General features: G+C 35.2%; 1 protein-coding gene across 3 annotated transcripts; it reads left to right on the top strand.

Moving 5' to 3' along the window:
• The first annotated feature begins 361 nt into the window (after positions 1 to 361).
• On the top strand, positions 362 to 14,739 carry LOC109858983 (glycerophosphocholine phosphodiesterase GPCPD1). 3 transcript variants are annotated; one of them, XM_020436764.1, is made up of 14 exons: positions 362 to 728; positions 5,953 to 6,078; positions 6,192 to 6,397; positions 6,525 to 6,694; positions 6,897 to 7,075; positions 7,187 to 7,324; positions 7,415 to 7,525; positions 9,271 to 9,424; positions 9,507 to 9,660; positions 9,838 to 10,063; positions 11,977 to 12,132; positions 12,222 to 12,649; positions 12,770 to 12,911; positions 13,099 to 14,739. In XM_020436764.1, exons 2-14 carry the CDS (start codon positions 5,992 to 5,994, stop codon positions 13,366 to 13,368), a joined length of 2,421 nt encoding a protein of 806 aa, XP_020292353.1. In that variant the 5' UTR covers positions 362 to 728; positions 5,953 to 5,991; the 3' UTR covers positions 13,369 to 14,739. The 3 variants fall into 3 exon arrangements, with proteins under 3 accessions (XP_020292353.1, XP_020292354.1, XP_020292352.1); XM_020436765.1 differs by lacking the exon at positions 362 to 728 and adding an exon at positions 3,592 to 3,865 and having other exon boundaries at positions 13,082 to 13,170; XM_020436763.1 differs by lacking the exon at positions 362 to 728 and adding an exon at positions 3,594 to 3,865.
• The last annotated feature ends 2,259 nt before the right edge of the window (positions 14,740 to 16,998 follow it).

Consider the following 16,998-nt stretch of genomic DNA (forward strand, 5'->3'; position numbering starts at 1 on the left):
ATATGTATGCTGCGATTGCGGTCGCTCTGGGCGCTTACGCGTTTTACACAAGTGTCGGTTCGTCTTTGTTGCTCTTTAAATGTGGAGCAAAGATAAACCGACAGAGTCAAAGCGCATGAGCGCCCAAAGCAAAATCGCATCTTACGTACACATACGTTATTGAATATTAATGCGACAATTCTCACAACGAAAGCTTTATCTGTCGAAGAACATAATATGAAAGTTGTGTGTGCGAACACACAATACTAAATTCCATTGAATCGATATCGATTGATTTTATCGTGCAATCGCGTACGTACGTATTTCGCATCCCGGATGCTCACTTGCGCCACTAATATTGTTCCGTTTTTTTTTTTTTTTTAAACGGCTTCTGACCTTCAATTCTTTTATCTTATAAACAAGATATCGCGCTTGTCACTGACCACATACTGCGCACACTCACAAGCAGGTACACGAGCTGTATGTTACAAAAACTCGATGTCAGTTTCACACAACTGTACCCGTTGCAACATGTCGAGTTAGTGACAAAACAAAGAAAAGGAAGAAGATTGTGTTTTTTTTTTTTTATGACATAGGATCTATATAAAAGAAATATAATTTATATGTTGTACGAATTTCTTTTGTTTGTACTAAGCTCTACACGACACGTCTAAGCCGAAGATCTCTCAAGATTGTGACAATATGCAAAACAAGAGGTAGACGAAGTCGAAGGTCGAGTTTGAATCTCTGTAAGTATTGTAATCTCTCTTTTGTACTTTTATGGAGACACTTCTCAGGATTTCTAGATAAAAAGCGTCGGTTCAAAGACCCCTAACGAAATTTATAAGATAAAGACAAAAAAGAGATCTCTTCCCGGATTACAGATTTAAAAAAGAAATGCAAATAAGCGCATGTCAACGAAAAGATGAAATTTTAGTATTATTAATTATTTTTTACGTAAAATTTTAGTATTATTATGTTACTTTTTTAAATTTTTCTGTAAATGTTATCTGTGTAATATATGAAAAAAACTATATATTTTTATGAGGGAAGGTGAATAAAAGAGAGAGAGAGAGAGAGAGAGAGAAAATGTGTGTAAATCTTGTCTTTTTAAAGTGACGTCAATAAAATTCTTGCGGAATTTGATGCATTTGAAAAATACGTAATACTGAACACAAAAACATGTTGTTTCAGTATTCTATATCATGAGCAATAGATTTGCTAAGAGAAAGCGGCCTTCATCATCGTCATCATCACGAGATCTTATTCTTTGCTAATTGTAAAAATAGATCGCAAGATATATATAAAAACTGTGAACACGCGCCAATAATTTTCTCGTCGACAATTTTGACAGCACGTATTTTAACGTAAGTAAATACGAACTAACAAAATTAGAAATTGAGAAAATTGCTCAACACTTATTGCGTGCAAGTCGAAGTAAAAATGAGATGATTTTCTGTCTTCACGCGATACGTGCGAATGACAGTAAGTGAGTCTCAAATTAGATCTCACGGATCAGGTCCAACTCTTTGGAACGGGAATTTGTTGTGCTCAGTTATAGGTCAAAGATAGTCACATGATTTTTATACACATATCATGACTCGCTGCCTCTCTCTCTCTCTCTCTCTCTCTCTCTCTTTCACAACCTCTAGTAGTTTTTAATTGATTTTAAAACGTCAACTTATTTGCGTAATTCAAAGACTTACTTATGTACGTCTTATTTTTTACGACTCAATCTCTAGTGTATCACATTAAGCTATTGTGATATTCATACTTGCAGATATCTCGCAAACATTTGATTAAAACATGTGTTTGTTTGCATTGACTCTCGAAGTGACGATATTTCCTGTGTGTTTGCGACATGTTTTTGAACATCCGTATCGATAACACGTAACATTTATCTTTCGCGAGATTTCTCATATCTAAGATTTTCTACGATCAACATGAACGGATGAAGATCAATGACAATAAATTCGTCGTCAAAAATGAGAAATCTGCTGCTTTTGTTTGCGAAAAAAAAAAAAACTGTTCGTTGAAAATTGTGGAACTTTCCAAGAAGGAAACTTCTGTAAAAATTTTCCTCACGAAAATTACATATTCATGATTTGTTTGCTTCGTGCTATTTTTGGTCAAAACAGCAGGTCTCTCAATTTAATTTGCGCTCGACTACGCACGTCTATATATATATATATATATATATATATACGGACGATAAGCATCTCGCGTGATATCAACATCTAATGATGCTTAAGCGCGATTTAAATCTATCACGAGTGCGGCCGCTCGTAAGCCTCGATGTCACGTGCGTGCGCTCCGGTGTTATCGCACGCGTTACGACGATACGCACAGCGATGAATAAAAAAAAGTTCGGTTTGACGTTCGTCTTTATCAGCCGTGTGAATAAATTCGTGCTTGTTCTTTATTTCGTCTATTTCGCAACGTGACGCTTCAACACACGACGCGACGTATCCTCGGTTACAACACATCCTTTTCCTTCGCGTTGTTCAATTCTCCTTCGCGTATTTCAGCTAAAAATGATCAACTAAAATTATTATTAGAATTTTTTTTATTCTCTCACAACGTGAGAGAGTCAACAAAATTTTTCGCGCAATGCAAAATGCCGAAAGCGCAGAAAGCACGCACCGCAAAATATCCTTTTCCGTGTAGTGTTACGCTCGAAGAGGCGCATTTGATATTGCTGATTGTTGCACATCGATCACGTTCTCTCCTGGCTCGAAAACGCGCGCGTTAATAGCGCGTTTCTCTCTTATTATAGCTCCCCTTGCCAATTTAGACGCTTTTTAATAACGACTTCTTTCCTGTTTCCAATTTATCATAACGATCTAGGATCGGGATCGACCTTCAGAATTGGCTTCCATTCTCCAGAACAGAAATTTCTCTCTGTCAATTAAAAAAACTAACAATTATAACAGTTTTACTGAGAGCGCGGCAACAAGTTCGTCACCTGAAACAACATAGACGTTCTCTTGAAAAACAAGGCTCTCCCTCTCGTTTTGTGATAAAAAAAAAAAAGAAAGAAAGGTGCGCGTCTGGCCGGAACTGAATCGAATTTCCGAAACGATTAATGACATGGTTCTGGTAAACGAAGCGATGCGACCGGTCGATCGTCAAATTGACGTCATCGAACGCTCCGGGAGCGATTCAAACCCGGCACCGCTCGAAAACGTTTATTGTGTTCAAAGTTTACTTTTTTTTTACACATTTGTACCTCTCACCTGTAACGCTTTCGTTCTTTACGCCTTTTTATTGGCGCGTCGTCATTTTAATAATTTCTTTACAGCTTTGTACGTACCGTCTCGAAATCGATTCGAAAAACAAATTCGCACAAACGTGTCTCTCCGCCAAACACGTGTCTCGTTTGCATTGAATTTCGGCAAGTCATAACGCGCAACGATCGGCCAATTAGATTTCACGGTGTGGGATATTCGCGAAATCTGATTGGTCAACATTCGCAGGAAACCGTCGTCGTCGTCGTCGTCCATCTGGCGGCGAACTGTTCAAAATCAGTCGCATTATCCGAGGTGACTCCGTCGTTCTCACATCCCCGTTTTTCATATCATCGTCGCGTTCTCCCTCGCCGCTGCGGATATCGTCGTGGTGACTGCATCGTCGTTCGGTTCGGGTGAGCTCGGGAATTAGTGCGCCGCTTGCTGTTGTGCCTGACGCTTGGAGGACTTCAACGCGGATATTCTGTATTACAATACGATTATGTCGAGACCCGCGAGATACGCTATACTACGGCTGCCGCAGGCATTCGTTAAGTAACGCGAGTGGAAAGGTGTTATATATACAGCGAAAGAGAGCGAAAGAGAGGAAGAGCACACAGCGGATCTGTTGCAGCGAGAATCGAGATCTTCTTCGCGTTGTAAGTAAGAATTTTGTTACATCCCGTCGCCTCGTTACGAAAGTTAATTTCGTCAGAAACCGCGTGGCGAAACATCCGCTCGAGCGAGCGGAGCGGAGCGGAAATTCGCCATCCAGGAATACGTATTCGAAAACAATTTTGTTGTTGCTTTTTGGACCGGAGTTGATTCTTATCCGGTGATCGTTGGCTGTATCGGAGGTGTCGTCCCGCGACACCAAAGAGCTCGGGGAGATCTAGACTCGCGAAATTCTAGATCGGGATCGTCGACGTTTTGCCGATGAGACGACTCATGCCCAGTCTTCTTTGCACGTTCAATCACGTGTAAACGCGGTAATTTTTCGCCCATAAAGTTTTTCTCCCAATTGGAAAAGAACGTTCTCGTTCTTTGCAAAAAAAAAAGGACGCGCACGTGCACACGACGACGACATTTCTCTTGAACATTGCCCGTCCGATTTTTATCGTTCTTCCGGGAACAAACTTTCCCCACGCACGTTCTTTCGCTCGAACGACGCAATTGTTGTACGCGATGTTCTTTGTACTCGCGCGTGTTTTGCCGTCGCGTGCCTGAAAAAAATGTCGCGAGGAAACATCTGTTCCCATCGGCGTTTGCGATCGCGGGTTTTCTCGATCGACGTGTTATCACCGCTGTGTGACACGTCGCTTGCGATGACGTTACGTCAATCAAGCGTCGATTCTCTTCTCTCGTTGGAGCAACAATTTCAAGCTAGAAAAATCCGTGCGATTTAGGTTTTTTAATATGAAAAATATTCGCGACAACTCCCGCTCATGTCCCCGGTGGACGGAAAAGTCGCGGATTCCGACCACCACCAGTCTAGCGACTCCGTTACATGAAAGTCAAAGCAGATCTCGCGAGAGAGCAGAATTATAAAATTCTGTTCGCGGCTCCCTGTCGAGCTGCGCTACACGCGGATCTTACTCATCGGTAGACTTTGTTCGCAATCTGTCGTCAATCTGTCTGCTGTCTGATAGCGGCTAAACACTTGTCACCGCAAAAAAAAAAAAAAAAACGTAAGCGGCACCGATTCTGATACCAAGTTTCCGATCGAACTTGTGGTTCTTTTCCATCGTTTGCTTCCTGGATTAAAATTCATAAAGCAAATTTATACATTATATTGAACACATTAAAATAAAAAAACTACATAATTAAAAAAATAAATGATTATGTATTATTATGTGAATTATTTAAAACACATTTGCGACTTTGATACAATTTATTCTAGAAGTTTTTCCCTTAGAGAGAGATAATAATATTACGACATTTCTCCGTATCGTGTTATTCTGCGCGTATATGTGCGCATGTTACGTACTGCTTTGTGCACATGTGGTTTGCTTAATTACTAACTGTATATGAAATTATTTAGATCCTTGCAGAGAGAGAGAGAGTAAAAATCTAATTATATGATGTGGCAATCCAATTCTCCAATCACGTCAAACGTTTAATCGAATAGACGCGGTATTTGAAGATTTAGAAAAAAATAAATTTAATATTCTCGCCTTCTCAATGGAATCAGATGGATTTTTGTAGATTTTAGGGTGCTACGTGCGAATCTGATCTCAGAATTTTGTTATCACATCAAGATTTTTAAAGATAATGAGATAAAATTATCTCGTGGCCCAAATCTAAAAAGATCACTTCTCTTTATTAAAAAATTATAAAAAATACACAAGGTATATATATACAAAATATGCAAATATGCAAAAATATATATTGTGCAGTGTAATTTTAAAATATTTATGCAACCTGTACGATAAATTAATAAGTAGAAAAAAATTTCACATAATTGACTTAACATATCATTTAATTAGGAAAAAATTTCAATTAACATTATTATTACTTTTACCTACAATTAACATTATTATAACTCATAACAGTTACAGTACTTACATGTTAATTACTTAATAATAACAATATAAAAAGAAACTTAGAGAAACATTAAGAGATAAAAGAACATTAAAAACCCCATAAGAAAAACAAAACAATAAATAAACAATTAAAATTCTTGAAATATCTCATAAACAATTATAAAAGGAAAAAGAGATAAGTTGATAATGTATGACGAATGTAGTTTTTAGAGGAGAGGACAAGAAGACTTTTTCAAACACAGATGCACACGTGTAACATCATCAAGGTGGAAAACGTAGAGAATTCAGATATGAGAGGGTCTAAAAGAGACTGGATTTTTAGGGTCCAGGTAATTTTGAAAACGCTATAGTTTTCACCTTAATAGTTTTTAATAAGTATTTCAATCATTTTTAATAAAGAATCAAATATTTTATAATATGATTTACCTTTATGATTTAAAAGGTGCCTAATCTGGAGAAAAATGAGGTTGTTTACGTCGTTGGGAATCTGCCTGAATTGGGTGCTTGGAATCACAATCAAGCCATTCTGATGTCGCAGGAACATGTCAGTCGAAGAGAGTCTCCTATGCTGTTCGATAGTAACAGCAGTAGCGACTTTTACAGCGACGATGGCAACGCAACTAATGGCATGTGTGATGGCGAAGAAAAGTAAGTATGTGCATACATGATTATGAAGGAACAAAGTTTATTTTTATCACAAAAAAGTTTTTATATCGCTTTTTTTTATAAATAAAAATAAATTTTTTATTAAAAAAAACACGCAAATGCGTTTCAGGAATGTGCGAATATTCTCGCAAAAGGTTGCTCTTCCCATCGATGCTGATATTGAGTTCCGATATTTTATAGCCGTTATTTGTCAGTCAAACGGTACTAAAAATTCGGCCAAAACTTTGATCATCCGCAAATGGGAAACTCACATGACACCACGACAAATTAGAAAAAATAGTATGTAGTTCTTATCAAACAGTGTTTATCTTAATAATTTATAACTAAAATATATCGCAATCATTATTTACATGTAGCTTCGCAAATATATTACCTTCTCTGAAAGGACATTCTCTGGTTTTTTTGACAAACAGAAATTGAATTTTAATTTGTATATTTTTTTAAATTTATATACATAAAATTAATTCCCTGTCTTTTGCAGCACCAAGCAATTTTGATAATGATACATTGCCAGATCCCGACATATTTAGCTATCACAATAATTATCGCAAAGTCGAACGAGGCTGGCTAACAGATGAAACTGTGATACAATTTAAGGTTTTTAACAATCCTATTAAACTTTGGAAACACCGATTACAAAACAAAGAAGTCCATATTAAGGTACAATATAAATAATATTATATACGTTATATATTTTTACTTTCTAGCGTTTTTCAATTTGTTTTAAGTCGCAATTTTCAAAGGAAGGATTAATTAATCGCGTATTTACAGATGACGCCTGTAAATCTAGTTAGGCACAATTCCTTAGAACTGCAACAGTTTGGGGGCGACTGTGTAGACGACAGTCTCTCTATGGATACACAGGATATTGTTGATCAACCTGCTTTTACCAGTATTACAGAAATTGCTGTGAGTATAAATTTTTAAAGATATCTTCTAAAACGTCTAACTGTCGAGTAAAATCCTAACTAAAAAACGCAATCGTACATGCATTTCTAGGTGATGAATGACGAAGAGGCTACGTTCAAAGTCCAAGAGCAATTCGGTCGTCCTTACAATGCAGACGAATTTGTTATCTTCAGTGTTGCTGTTCGGTATCCCGAAACAATCGTAAGTTTCCACGTAAAGAATCTCATCGAGGCATCATGTACTATACACACGATTATGTGAAAAACCATTGGCTGGAATTTATTGCTTGCATCGCTTGCAATTTTTTCATAATAAGTAATTGGAGTGTGTGATGTATTATACATTGATTGATTCGTGCGTTCAGAAATATCACATTGCTTCTCCTGGTACTCACGTAACCTGATATTCTGAGAATTCACAATGAAATAAAAATTTATATCAACGTTCTGTCGACTTAGTTCTTCGAAATGTTGAAAGTGAAATTGGTTTTCACTTATGTTTAACTCTTTTCGGGGGGAACTCGGTGAGGTAACAACTGGAAAAGAAGGAAAGACAAAAGAATCGTTGGTGTGGCAGAGCAATAAATGATCAGTTTAATGGTGATTCACAAAAACGAGCTGAGCACACTAAGAATACGCATTGACCATATCATGTGAGTTTTCAGTAGACCACGAGTAGGCCGGCCACGTCTTCTCGCGCACCTTGTTCGATTATTTGGTAAAAGATAATTAAACTTGTCCAGCAGTTATCTTCCTCCTCGGAAATGCCAGCAGCGACGTACTTGCGCGGTGTCCGGTCTCGAGCAACCTGAAGACGACGTGTTCGACTTGTACAAAAGCAAGACTGGTGCAAATGATGATGCTATTGCAATGATGTATCGATGCTAAGCATCGTCTACCACTTTACATCTGTGTCACACGACATCACACAGAGATATGATGGTTTTGATCGTCGTTCACCCTACCAGACCCATCCTTCGGCTGACCTTTCGTAAATCGATTATTTTTCTTTCAAAAGTAACAATCGATTATAAAAGAACAAGTTGTTCGTTTAAATTAAAGTCTCCCAAAAAAAAAAAAAACTAAACCTCGTCTCATATTAATTTGTTTGGTTTTATTTGTCCGTTGATTTGTTGATTTATGTGGGTCACAGCCAGTCCGTAAATTCCTAAAAATTTTGCGATATCAACGCTATCACATCTCATATCCATCTGTGTGCGTCGAAAATGGTGAGATTCCCATCACTCCTACTTCCTTTTAGTATACTACTAATATTTTCTAGCTCTGATCGACTTCTTCTGTACCGTACGTGTCACCGCTGCGCTGCCAGAATCTATGCTGTCAGAATCTTCTGAATCCGAATTGCACATTGTTGCTGACTTGCTCTGTTCAATCTATTTATCTTCACTATCTCGAAATTTAATTACTAAGTGATATCTCGGCAGGTGTTGCGGAATACGCGTCCATCAGGCAGTGTACAACATTTTAATAATTTATTGATCCGGCTAGATAATACCAGAAATTTGTTGCTCTTGCCTACCAACGATTCGACAGATTTCAAAATTTTTGTATTGCTGCGAAGCGTAACGGAAGCTTCAAGGCAATAATTGTTTAGTTTATTTAATTTCGATATATGATCAAGAAATTTATCTTGTATATCGGAACAGTTCTATATCAATCATACTTTTGAATTATTTTAAAATTTATACAGATCGTTTGTTGTGGTAAAGAAACAAAATTCTTTCATTTTTACAAACATATTGCTGAAGTATTATCGCTTTTTTTTTTTTTGCATTCGCCTGTTCTTGATCATGGGACGAGGTTATAATACTGAAGCAAACACAAAAAATGGATGAGCTAAAATTTTGTATTTGAGAGAAAAACATTGGTGTTGTTTAAAATACTAAAGTTTCTTCCGATGAAGTATTAAGTAGACTCATTTTCCAGGCGTACTTAGTGGACTACTATGTGTACAGCTCAAGGTGTTTCCCAGGAGAACCACCAAATCACATTGGTTTTAGCTACATCTTGCCTAGTACTTTACAACCCAGCGTCGGACTTTTGACCGTTCCAATCACTAGTACAAAACACAGACCCATCGGTGAGTCACAGGTGTCTGTATAATAAATTTGTTTTTATATAAAAAATAACGCTTCCGCTGCAATGAACATTCTTATTATTAGGACAATTGACAGTGGAATACGTCGTCATAAAACCAATTCCGGATTATCCATGGGACATGAGTATCTCGTACGCGAAACACTGGGAACAGCGATGGTCAGGCTTGGACGTAGGACACAGAGGACTCGGCACTTCTTTTAAATTTGAAACGAAGAAGTAAGTTAACACGGATCACATTTCAGAGTTACATCCGTATTTAAAAACTAATTTTAAATGTAATTTTTACAACGTATCACGTGATCACACACATGATCTCTTAAATATACAAAAATAAAATTTTTATTATCAAGGTTTTTTCGCAGAAAATATCATGTTGCAACGATATCTTTACAGCTGCGCTAACGTACGCGAGAACACGATCGCCTCGTTAAAAACCGCGTCGTATCACGGTGCCGACATGGTTGAGTTTGATGTTCAGCTATCGAAAGATTTCATTCCTGTAATCTACCACGACTTTTACGTGTCGATCTCTTTGAAACGTAAGAAGCAGATAGATGCTATGGACATGTTGGAAATACCGGTTAAAGATCTTACCTTGGAGCAACTGCATCTGCTGAAGGTACAAATTAATCGAAATAACGTTCACATGTTTTTATATCATGCATTTTTGTTTTTTGCATTTTATATATTTTTATATATTTGTAACTGATTTGTCAAGTATTTTATATCAACTCTCTTTAATTACAATTTATGAATGTATTTAATGATATATTTCTATTTTTTGTGTCAAATATTTTTTCTATTTTATTCTATGTTTGACAATGCGAACACGTTTAACATTTTTATAAAAGAAGATTTTATGTTAAATTATTTTTAGAAGATAACACTACATAAAACTGTGTGTTTAATTGAGCGGCCGAAAGACACGAGTCGTACCTTTACAGATTGTTAAAAAAAGAGAGTATCATTATATATCAAAAGATCATTATAAAAGTATCAATATCATATCGATTGTTTAAAAAACTGTTAAGAAAATACACTTTATTAGTCTTTAGATCTTATACAACTTATGATTACAATATCTTTTAATCTAGATTATTTTCTATTTGTATCTATTTACTGATTTTACTGATTTTCCGCTTGCTTAATTAACACACTCGTTATAATTAATCATATGATAACAGTAAAATATGGGAATGCTTCGCGGTGTCAGTGTTTCGCTTTCAATGTCCTTTTGTCAAAATAAAGAAGGAATATATTACTTTGGAAGGAGAATATGCCGCGTATGTAAAAACGCTCATCAATTCATACCTAAACCTGACGAAATGACGCTCTCTCGTATTTGTTTGTTTTTTTTAATATTCAACAGGATTATTGTTACCCGGGAGACTCGTTGGGTAAGGTGCTCTATTTCGTTGATAAAGCTGAGCAGGGGGTTAACAGACTGGTGAGCTTTCATATCCCGCTTGGGTCGGCTAACGTCGCTAAAAACCGTATAAATTTTATTCGACTTGCATGCTTTTTTTCCCAAAAGCTACCAAACAATAAGCAATCAAGTCTATCAATATTTCAATTACTGTTGCTATTGCGAAAAAAAAAACGATCTCCTTTCTCACAACTATACGAATTATGTACTGCAGTATTTTGCTTTTTTTAGAAGCTGAAAAACTGAATATTCGCCTGTACGATAAATTTGTCTTTTTGAAAGCAATTTTCTTTCTGGTAAAACTTTTCATTCTTGCCGGACGTTTGTGACTACGATTTTTTGTTTGAGATATTTGAGAGAGACCGACTTTCCGCACTAAAATATTTCGATAAACGAATCTAAGCCGAGCGTCGCAATGAGTTTTATTATCAAAAATTGCTCTCAGAGACGCAAAGTATTCTGTTCAGTGAATATTCAATCTTAACAGCTTGTAGCAAATCATAAAATTTGTTCAGTAAGAAATCATTATGCAACGACGAAATGTAACTAACGGTAACATTCACGAAAATGCTTCCAACGTTTCAAACATATCCTTAACAAAGTTGTCAGTCACCAGTTTTCACCCCCTCAATGATTATCATGTAAATGCTCACACATAAATTGAAGTTCATACATGAAAAAGAAAGAGAAATAAAGACAGAATTGCTCAGGACTTGGAAAAGTTATGAACAGAAAAAAAAGCATCATTCTTATAGTTCTAAAAAAGTTGTATTTTATTCGTATTGAAGCTGTAAAAGAAGTATTGTCATAGGTGTGTACCCTCACACACCTATGACCAATACTTCATTTGTTTTCTGTAATTCTCTTGCAGCTCCTGCAATGTTTCCGATACATCCTGTGCAATTGTATAAATCATAGCATGCGACTAATCACAAACGGCACGACATTACAAGATATCTTCGCATACAATCAATGCGATTGTTCTGTCTTGCTTTTAACGTTTGTCATATCAACGGCGATGTAATCTTGTACTCTTGCGACTTGAAGGTCATTATGCGCACAATATCACGTACATATTTTGTTTATTAACGGGAATTTTCTTGCAGGTTTATCACGTGGCCGAAGGTCGAGAGAAAAATCAAAGATTCTTTGACGAGGACTTGGAGGATCATCAGCCCTTTCCCACGCTGCAGACCGCGCTTCAGGAACTAGAACGACATGTTGGATGTAACATCGAAATCAAATGGACCATGCAATTGAAGGTAAGGATTTTGTTTTTCAACTACTACTTTGTAACATATTTCTTTTTAATACCGAAAATAATAAAAAAAAATGTATCTTTTATCGCCAGGATGGTACATTTGAACTCAATCATCCGTTCGATCTCAACATGTATCTTGATATTATTCTAAAAGTGGTGTTAGAATACGGAGGTGATCGAAAAATAGTATTTTCCTCTTTTAATCCGGACATCTGCGCGATGATACGTCTCAAACAGAACAAGTATCCGGTAGTATTTCTAACGCAAGGCATCACAACGAGGTATCCCACGTATCATGATCCGAGATGTCAATCGGTACCTATGGCAATTAGACACGCATTGGCTGCGGATATCTTGGGAATTAACGTTCACAGCGAAGATATTCTTCGAGATCCGTCTCAGGTCAAGTTGGTGAGAGATGCTGGATTGATCATCTTTTGCTGGGGCGACGATAACAATGATAAAGCTACTATACAACATCTGAAACAACTTGGCTTGCATGCAGTTATATACGACAAGTAAGCGACAAATAACATAGTAAAACGAGATATTAATAATCAAATAAAATTAGGAATAAAAAACATAATTATTTTGACGTAAACTATATTTGTTTTTTTTTTTTAATATGTTGTTTACAGGATCGACGAATATAATCCAAAAGAAAAGAAGGAAAGCATATTTTTAGTTGATGCCAGAGAAAGTCAGAAGGAGCTGATAGCCGTGGCGCAGTGCAGTCAAACACCACAGACACAGATTTCTACTCCCGTGAACGCGGAAAAAGTAATTATAGTATAATTGTATTATAATTTTAAAATTTTTCTCAGGAATTTTATTCTCTTCTAATTATTTTAAAAAAAGTTTTAATACGCATTAAGATTATTAAGTTTTTAAATAAGTAAGCGGTTTTATCGAATAAACGAGATTTATATGATGTGATTTAAACTTTAAAGGAATAATATTAATCTAGGAATATTATTTGGATCGACCGTCGACAACTACGTCATCGCTCGGAACCAGTAACATGAGCAGTGATAGTATATATTCCATGCCGACGTTAATGTTGTCGTCCAACTGCGAGAATAATCGAGAAATCAATGAGATGACCAAGGATTTTAGTGTCTGCGCAAATACCTTCGGTCATTCGGTAAAGACAAAAAGCAACAATTTGGCATGCGGTCAGCCGAACGTTATGCCTGAAGTTTATGGAGAGGATGATGCGGCAAAGGATTGCCTTTGATGCTTTTCCTTCAAAAAGCCTTTCTTCTCGTGGTTTTAAGGAGACATGTCATCAAGAGGGACCCTAGCGCGCGACGATAGCGAGAACTTTTTTTTATAATTTATGATATATTACACTTTACTTAGATGATAAGTCCAAATACCGAGGATTAGTTTCTAAGATCATAGAGAATATTGAAACTGGATCGTTATACAGGCTGTACATAACCAACTCGGATTTAAAACGATCAATGTTATTCTGTAATTTTAAAACTTGCCAGAAAACGGATTTTGCTTTATTGGTTTATAACCTGTATTCAAAAGTTCTAATATGGACGTATAATTTGCTCAATTGTGTTACTTTTTTTTTTTTTTTTTTTAATAAACAAATTCAAGACTACATACAATCACGTCTTTATATATGCTATGAGATATATTGTGCGAAATTAAAAACAAAAATGTTAATTACAGGCTTCAGTGAATCTTGTTTGTAAACAATAGAGAATAACATTGATTAATGTTGTAAAATAGTAATATAACACAATAGTATGCGAAGAAAAAAAGAACGTCCGATTTACTCCACTTCGAATACACACCATTCTCCTACAATTGGTCAGTTTTCTCACGCATTGTACAGTGTGTGTCGGAAATAGAGTATGGCCGGATACGTGAAAAGGAAAGGAATGGTTTTTTTTGCGCTTAGAATATTACGGTTTTGTTGAAGTCTCCTTACACCATTCGGTTTTGCAATAAAATTAATTGAACATTAAGTAATGGTAGTTAATTATTTATTATTTTTTTCACATCTTTTTAACTAAAAGTCAATACGTTTCAATCTAAATGTCAGAGACGTCAAAAATTTGATGTCTAAACAACGATGAAATCTCGTATGAGTGCAAAGTTATAAAAGTTTGTTTCTAAATGTTTAGCGAACACTGAAGCATAGACACGTAAATAATTAAGGGAATTTACGAATTTAACTTTTATTTATTACTATAGTTCAGCTTGTTATCTCACACATAAACACGCAATAGTTTGTCAATTAATCGCTAAATTTTTTTTACAAATAAAACTTGAAAACTAATGTATATTTTATTAGCTACCGGCATAACACTTCCACGCCGGTTGTGTAAATATATAGTAGCACATTCTACTCGTGTACATTTCGAACTCTGTAAATCCGACGCAGGCTGTAGAGAAACTGATTCTAATTTCCGCGAGTTCGAGCGGCGAACTAGCGCGGGAGTTACGTTTTTTAGTACAAATATCTTCAGGTATTTTTATTGTTTAGAATCTGAAAAAAAAAAAAAAAAACATTAGAGCTTCTTCTATATCTCCTTCGCTATCGATTTGGATATTACGATACGAATGAGTAATGAAAAAAAAAACAAAACAAAAACAGGAAAAACACCGAAAGATGTTACTTGTACGCATACAATACACGATGCAATTAATTAATATATTTTTAATATATTTTTAATATATTAAAAAAATATATTAATAATATATTAGTAATATATTAATATAATATATTTAATATATTTTTTACAAGCTGTCAAACAAATTTCGCCACGCAAAGGCGAGAAAAGAAAAAAAGCTTGTGAGTAATCACAATACACCACGAATTGCCTTTCTGACAGCTGTATTTTAAGTTTTGACGGTAATTGTAAGGTGAACTTTTTTCAGTAGTGATGTAGGAATCATGACCACTTGTTTATATATCACCTGAAACGAGACAATGTATACATTATTCGATCGGCGCAAACACGATCGAAAAAATACATATACAAATTGCTGAAAAAGATAAATAAAATTTTTTTTTAATTTTTTTATTTTGCATATGTATTTTTTTATTTTGCATTATTGTAACACTTATAAGTTGGCAGTCAGTTTTGTTCATTCTTAGTAGTTTTTTACAATATGATTGCGAAATACCTTGCGATCTTCTCTGGTGTACGTCGGACGTATGATGTTCACAGTTCGCGTGCGTGTCCGAAATCATTGAAAATCGTTTTTACTAAGATTTCAAGTTGACCTCTCACACTTAGTAGTCGAATAAGAAAAGGAATTTTATCCGCTTTATAGGAACAATCTATTGAACGCACCATGTTCCTTTAGGGCAAATAAAATAATAAAACCCTTCAACCGATAGCATTTGTCTATCTTACAGTGACACAAACGAGCCGAGCTCGTTGTACCGTCCGCTTCGGATTTTGATATCACAACAATTTGCAGTCTTTTTCATTAAAGATAAACGACGTTTCGCTGTGTGCAAGTAAAAAACCAACGCTTAGCAACATTGCGCTCACAATGAATTTTTTTCACGATCAAGCTTGTAACGAAATCAAGATCAAGTTGTGAAATATTTATCTGTCAAACGTTGTATCAAATTCATGCTCGAAATTTACATAGAAAACTTGAGCGATAATAACTTGGGAAAAAAAAATAGAATTGGATAAATTTAGATTATTTGTTAAATTATTGGATAAAATGAAATTAAATTATTGCTTACAATACTTGATTTTGTGTCACTGCATATAAGTTAAACAAAATAAATCACTGAAGAATTCAATGAGATCGAGTTATCATGAGATATCTTTTTGTTAAATGATATCGCGAAAATGTGACGATATACGAGTTCTTAAAATATATAAAAAGAATGGAATTCCTTATATATGTATATGTATAATTAGTATGATAATGATGAGTTGATTATTACGATAATTTAATATTACACATTGTTGTAAAAAATTATATTACGCTACATGATACTGTTACATATTTAATTATTATAACACGGTAGATTGTCGAAATGACGCAACTAAAGGTTGACTTCACAGCGCAAAGAGTTGATGACCTACCTACCGGATGAAGGGTTAATGAAAATATAGGTGCTTATATAAATGAGACGATTTTGAAATTTTTCACGGTGAAAGATAAAAAGAGAAAGAAATATGTATATATATATATAATGAAAAAAAAAATATATATATATATATACACATATATATATAAAATATATATGTATGTAAAATGTGTACCGCATTATGGTAGTAAAGCTGTATGTATATGGCTACACAGAACGATTGTATCAATCGACGAGACTCTGGCAATGTACAGTATATTTGTTGGGGAAAAATTAGCAAATACACTACTTGCATTGTTATAGAATTAAATCACTGCGCTATGTATATACATGCAGTGGTTATTTATTTTGTCTTTTTGTTTTTTTAAGTCGTTTTTACAAAAAAGCTGCGCATTTTGTTGACTCCTTGCGTCCAACGAAAGCAAATCGCAGAGACATTACCGGAGAGAATTACGTTACCGTGTTCTCCGTTTATTTAACAAAAATCACGCCGATAAATTAGAAAGGCTGGAACATGAACATGGCGAATAAATTGAAAGAATAATTAAATTTTATTATTGAATATAACAATAAGTTTTTTTTTTTTTCTAGTAAACACGGCAATAATATTGAGTGTATTAACATATATTGTAGCGCATTAATATTTAGCATAAGCGGCAAAGAGTTAATTCGGAAGAGAGACTTGGGAACTTGAATAGTGTGATTTTCGGATGAAAATATCAATATGAGAAAAACATATACGTGTGAAAAATTTATAATGTAACAAGTATCGAATTAAAAAAAATC

Source organism: Pseudomyrmex gracilis, unplaced genomic scaffold, assembly GCF_002006095.1.
Source record: "Pseudomyrmex gracilis isolate BER0280 unplaced genomic scaffold, ASM200609v1 scaffold_231, whole genome shotgun sequence".
NCBI lineage: Eukaryota > Metazoa > Arthropoda > Insecta > Hymenoptera > Formicidae > Pseudomyrmex > Pseudomyrmex gracilis.

What these genes read in the sequence shown, in the direction of transcription:
- LOC109858983 (XM_020436764.1), top strand. Translation starts at nt 5,992, where the DNA reads ATGCACACGTGTAACATCATCAAGGTGGAAAACGTAGAGAATTCAGAT. An exon ending in ATGTGTGATGGCGAAGAAAA is followed by an intron (nt 6,398 to 6,524) that starts GTAAGTATGTGC and finishes AATGCGTTTCAG; the next exon opens with GAATGTGCGAATATTCTCGC. An exon ending in TACAAAACACAGACCCATCG is followed by an intron (nt 9,425 to 9,506) that starts GTGAGTCACAGG and finishes TCTTATTATTAG; the next exon opens with GACAATTGACAGTGGAATAC.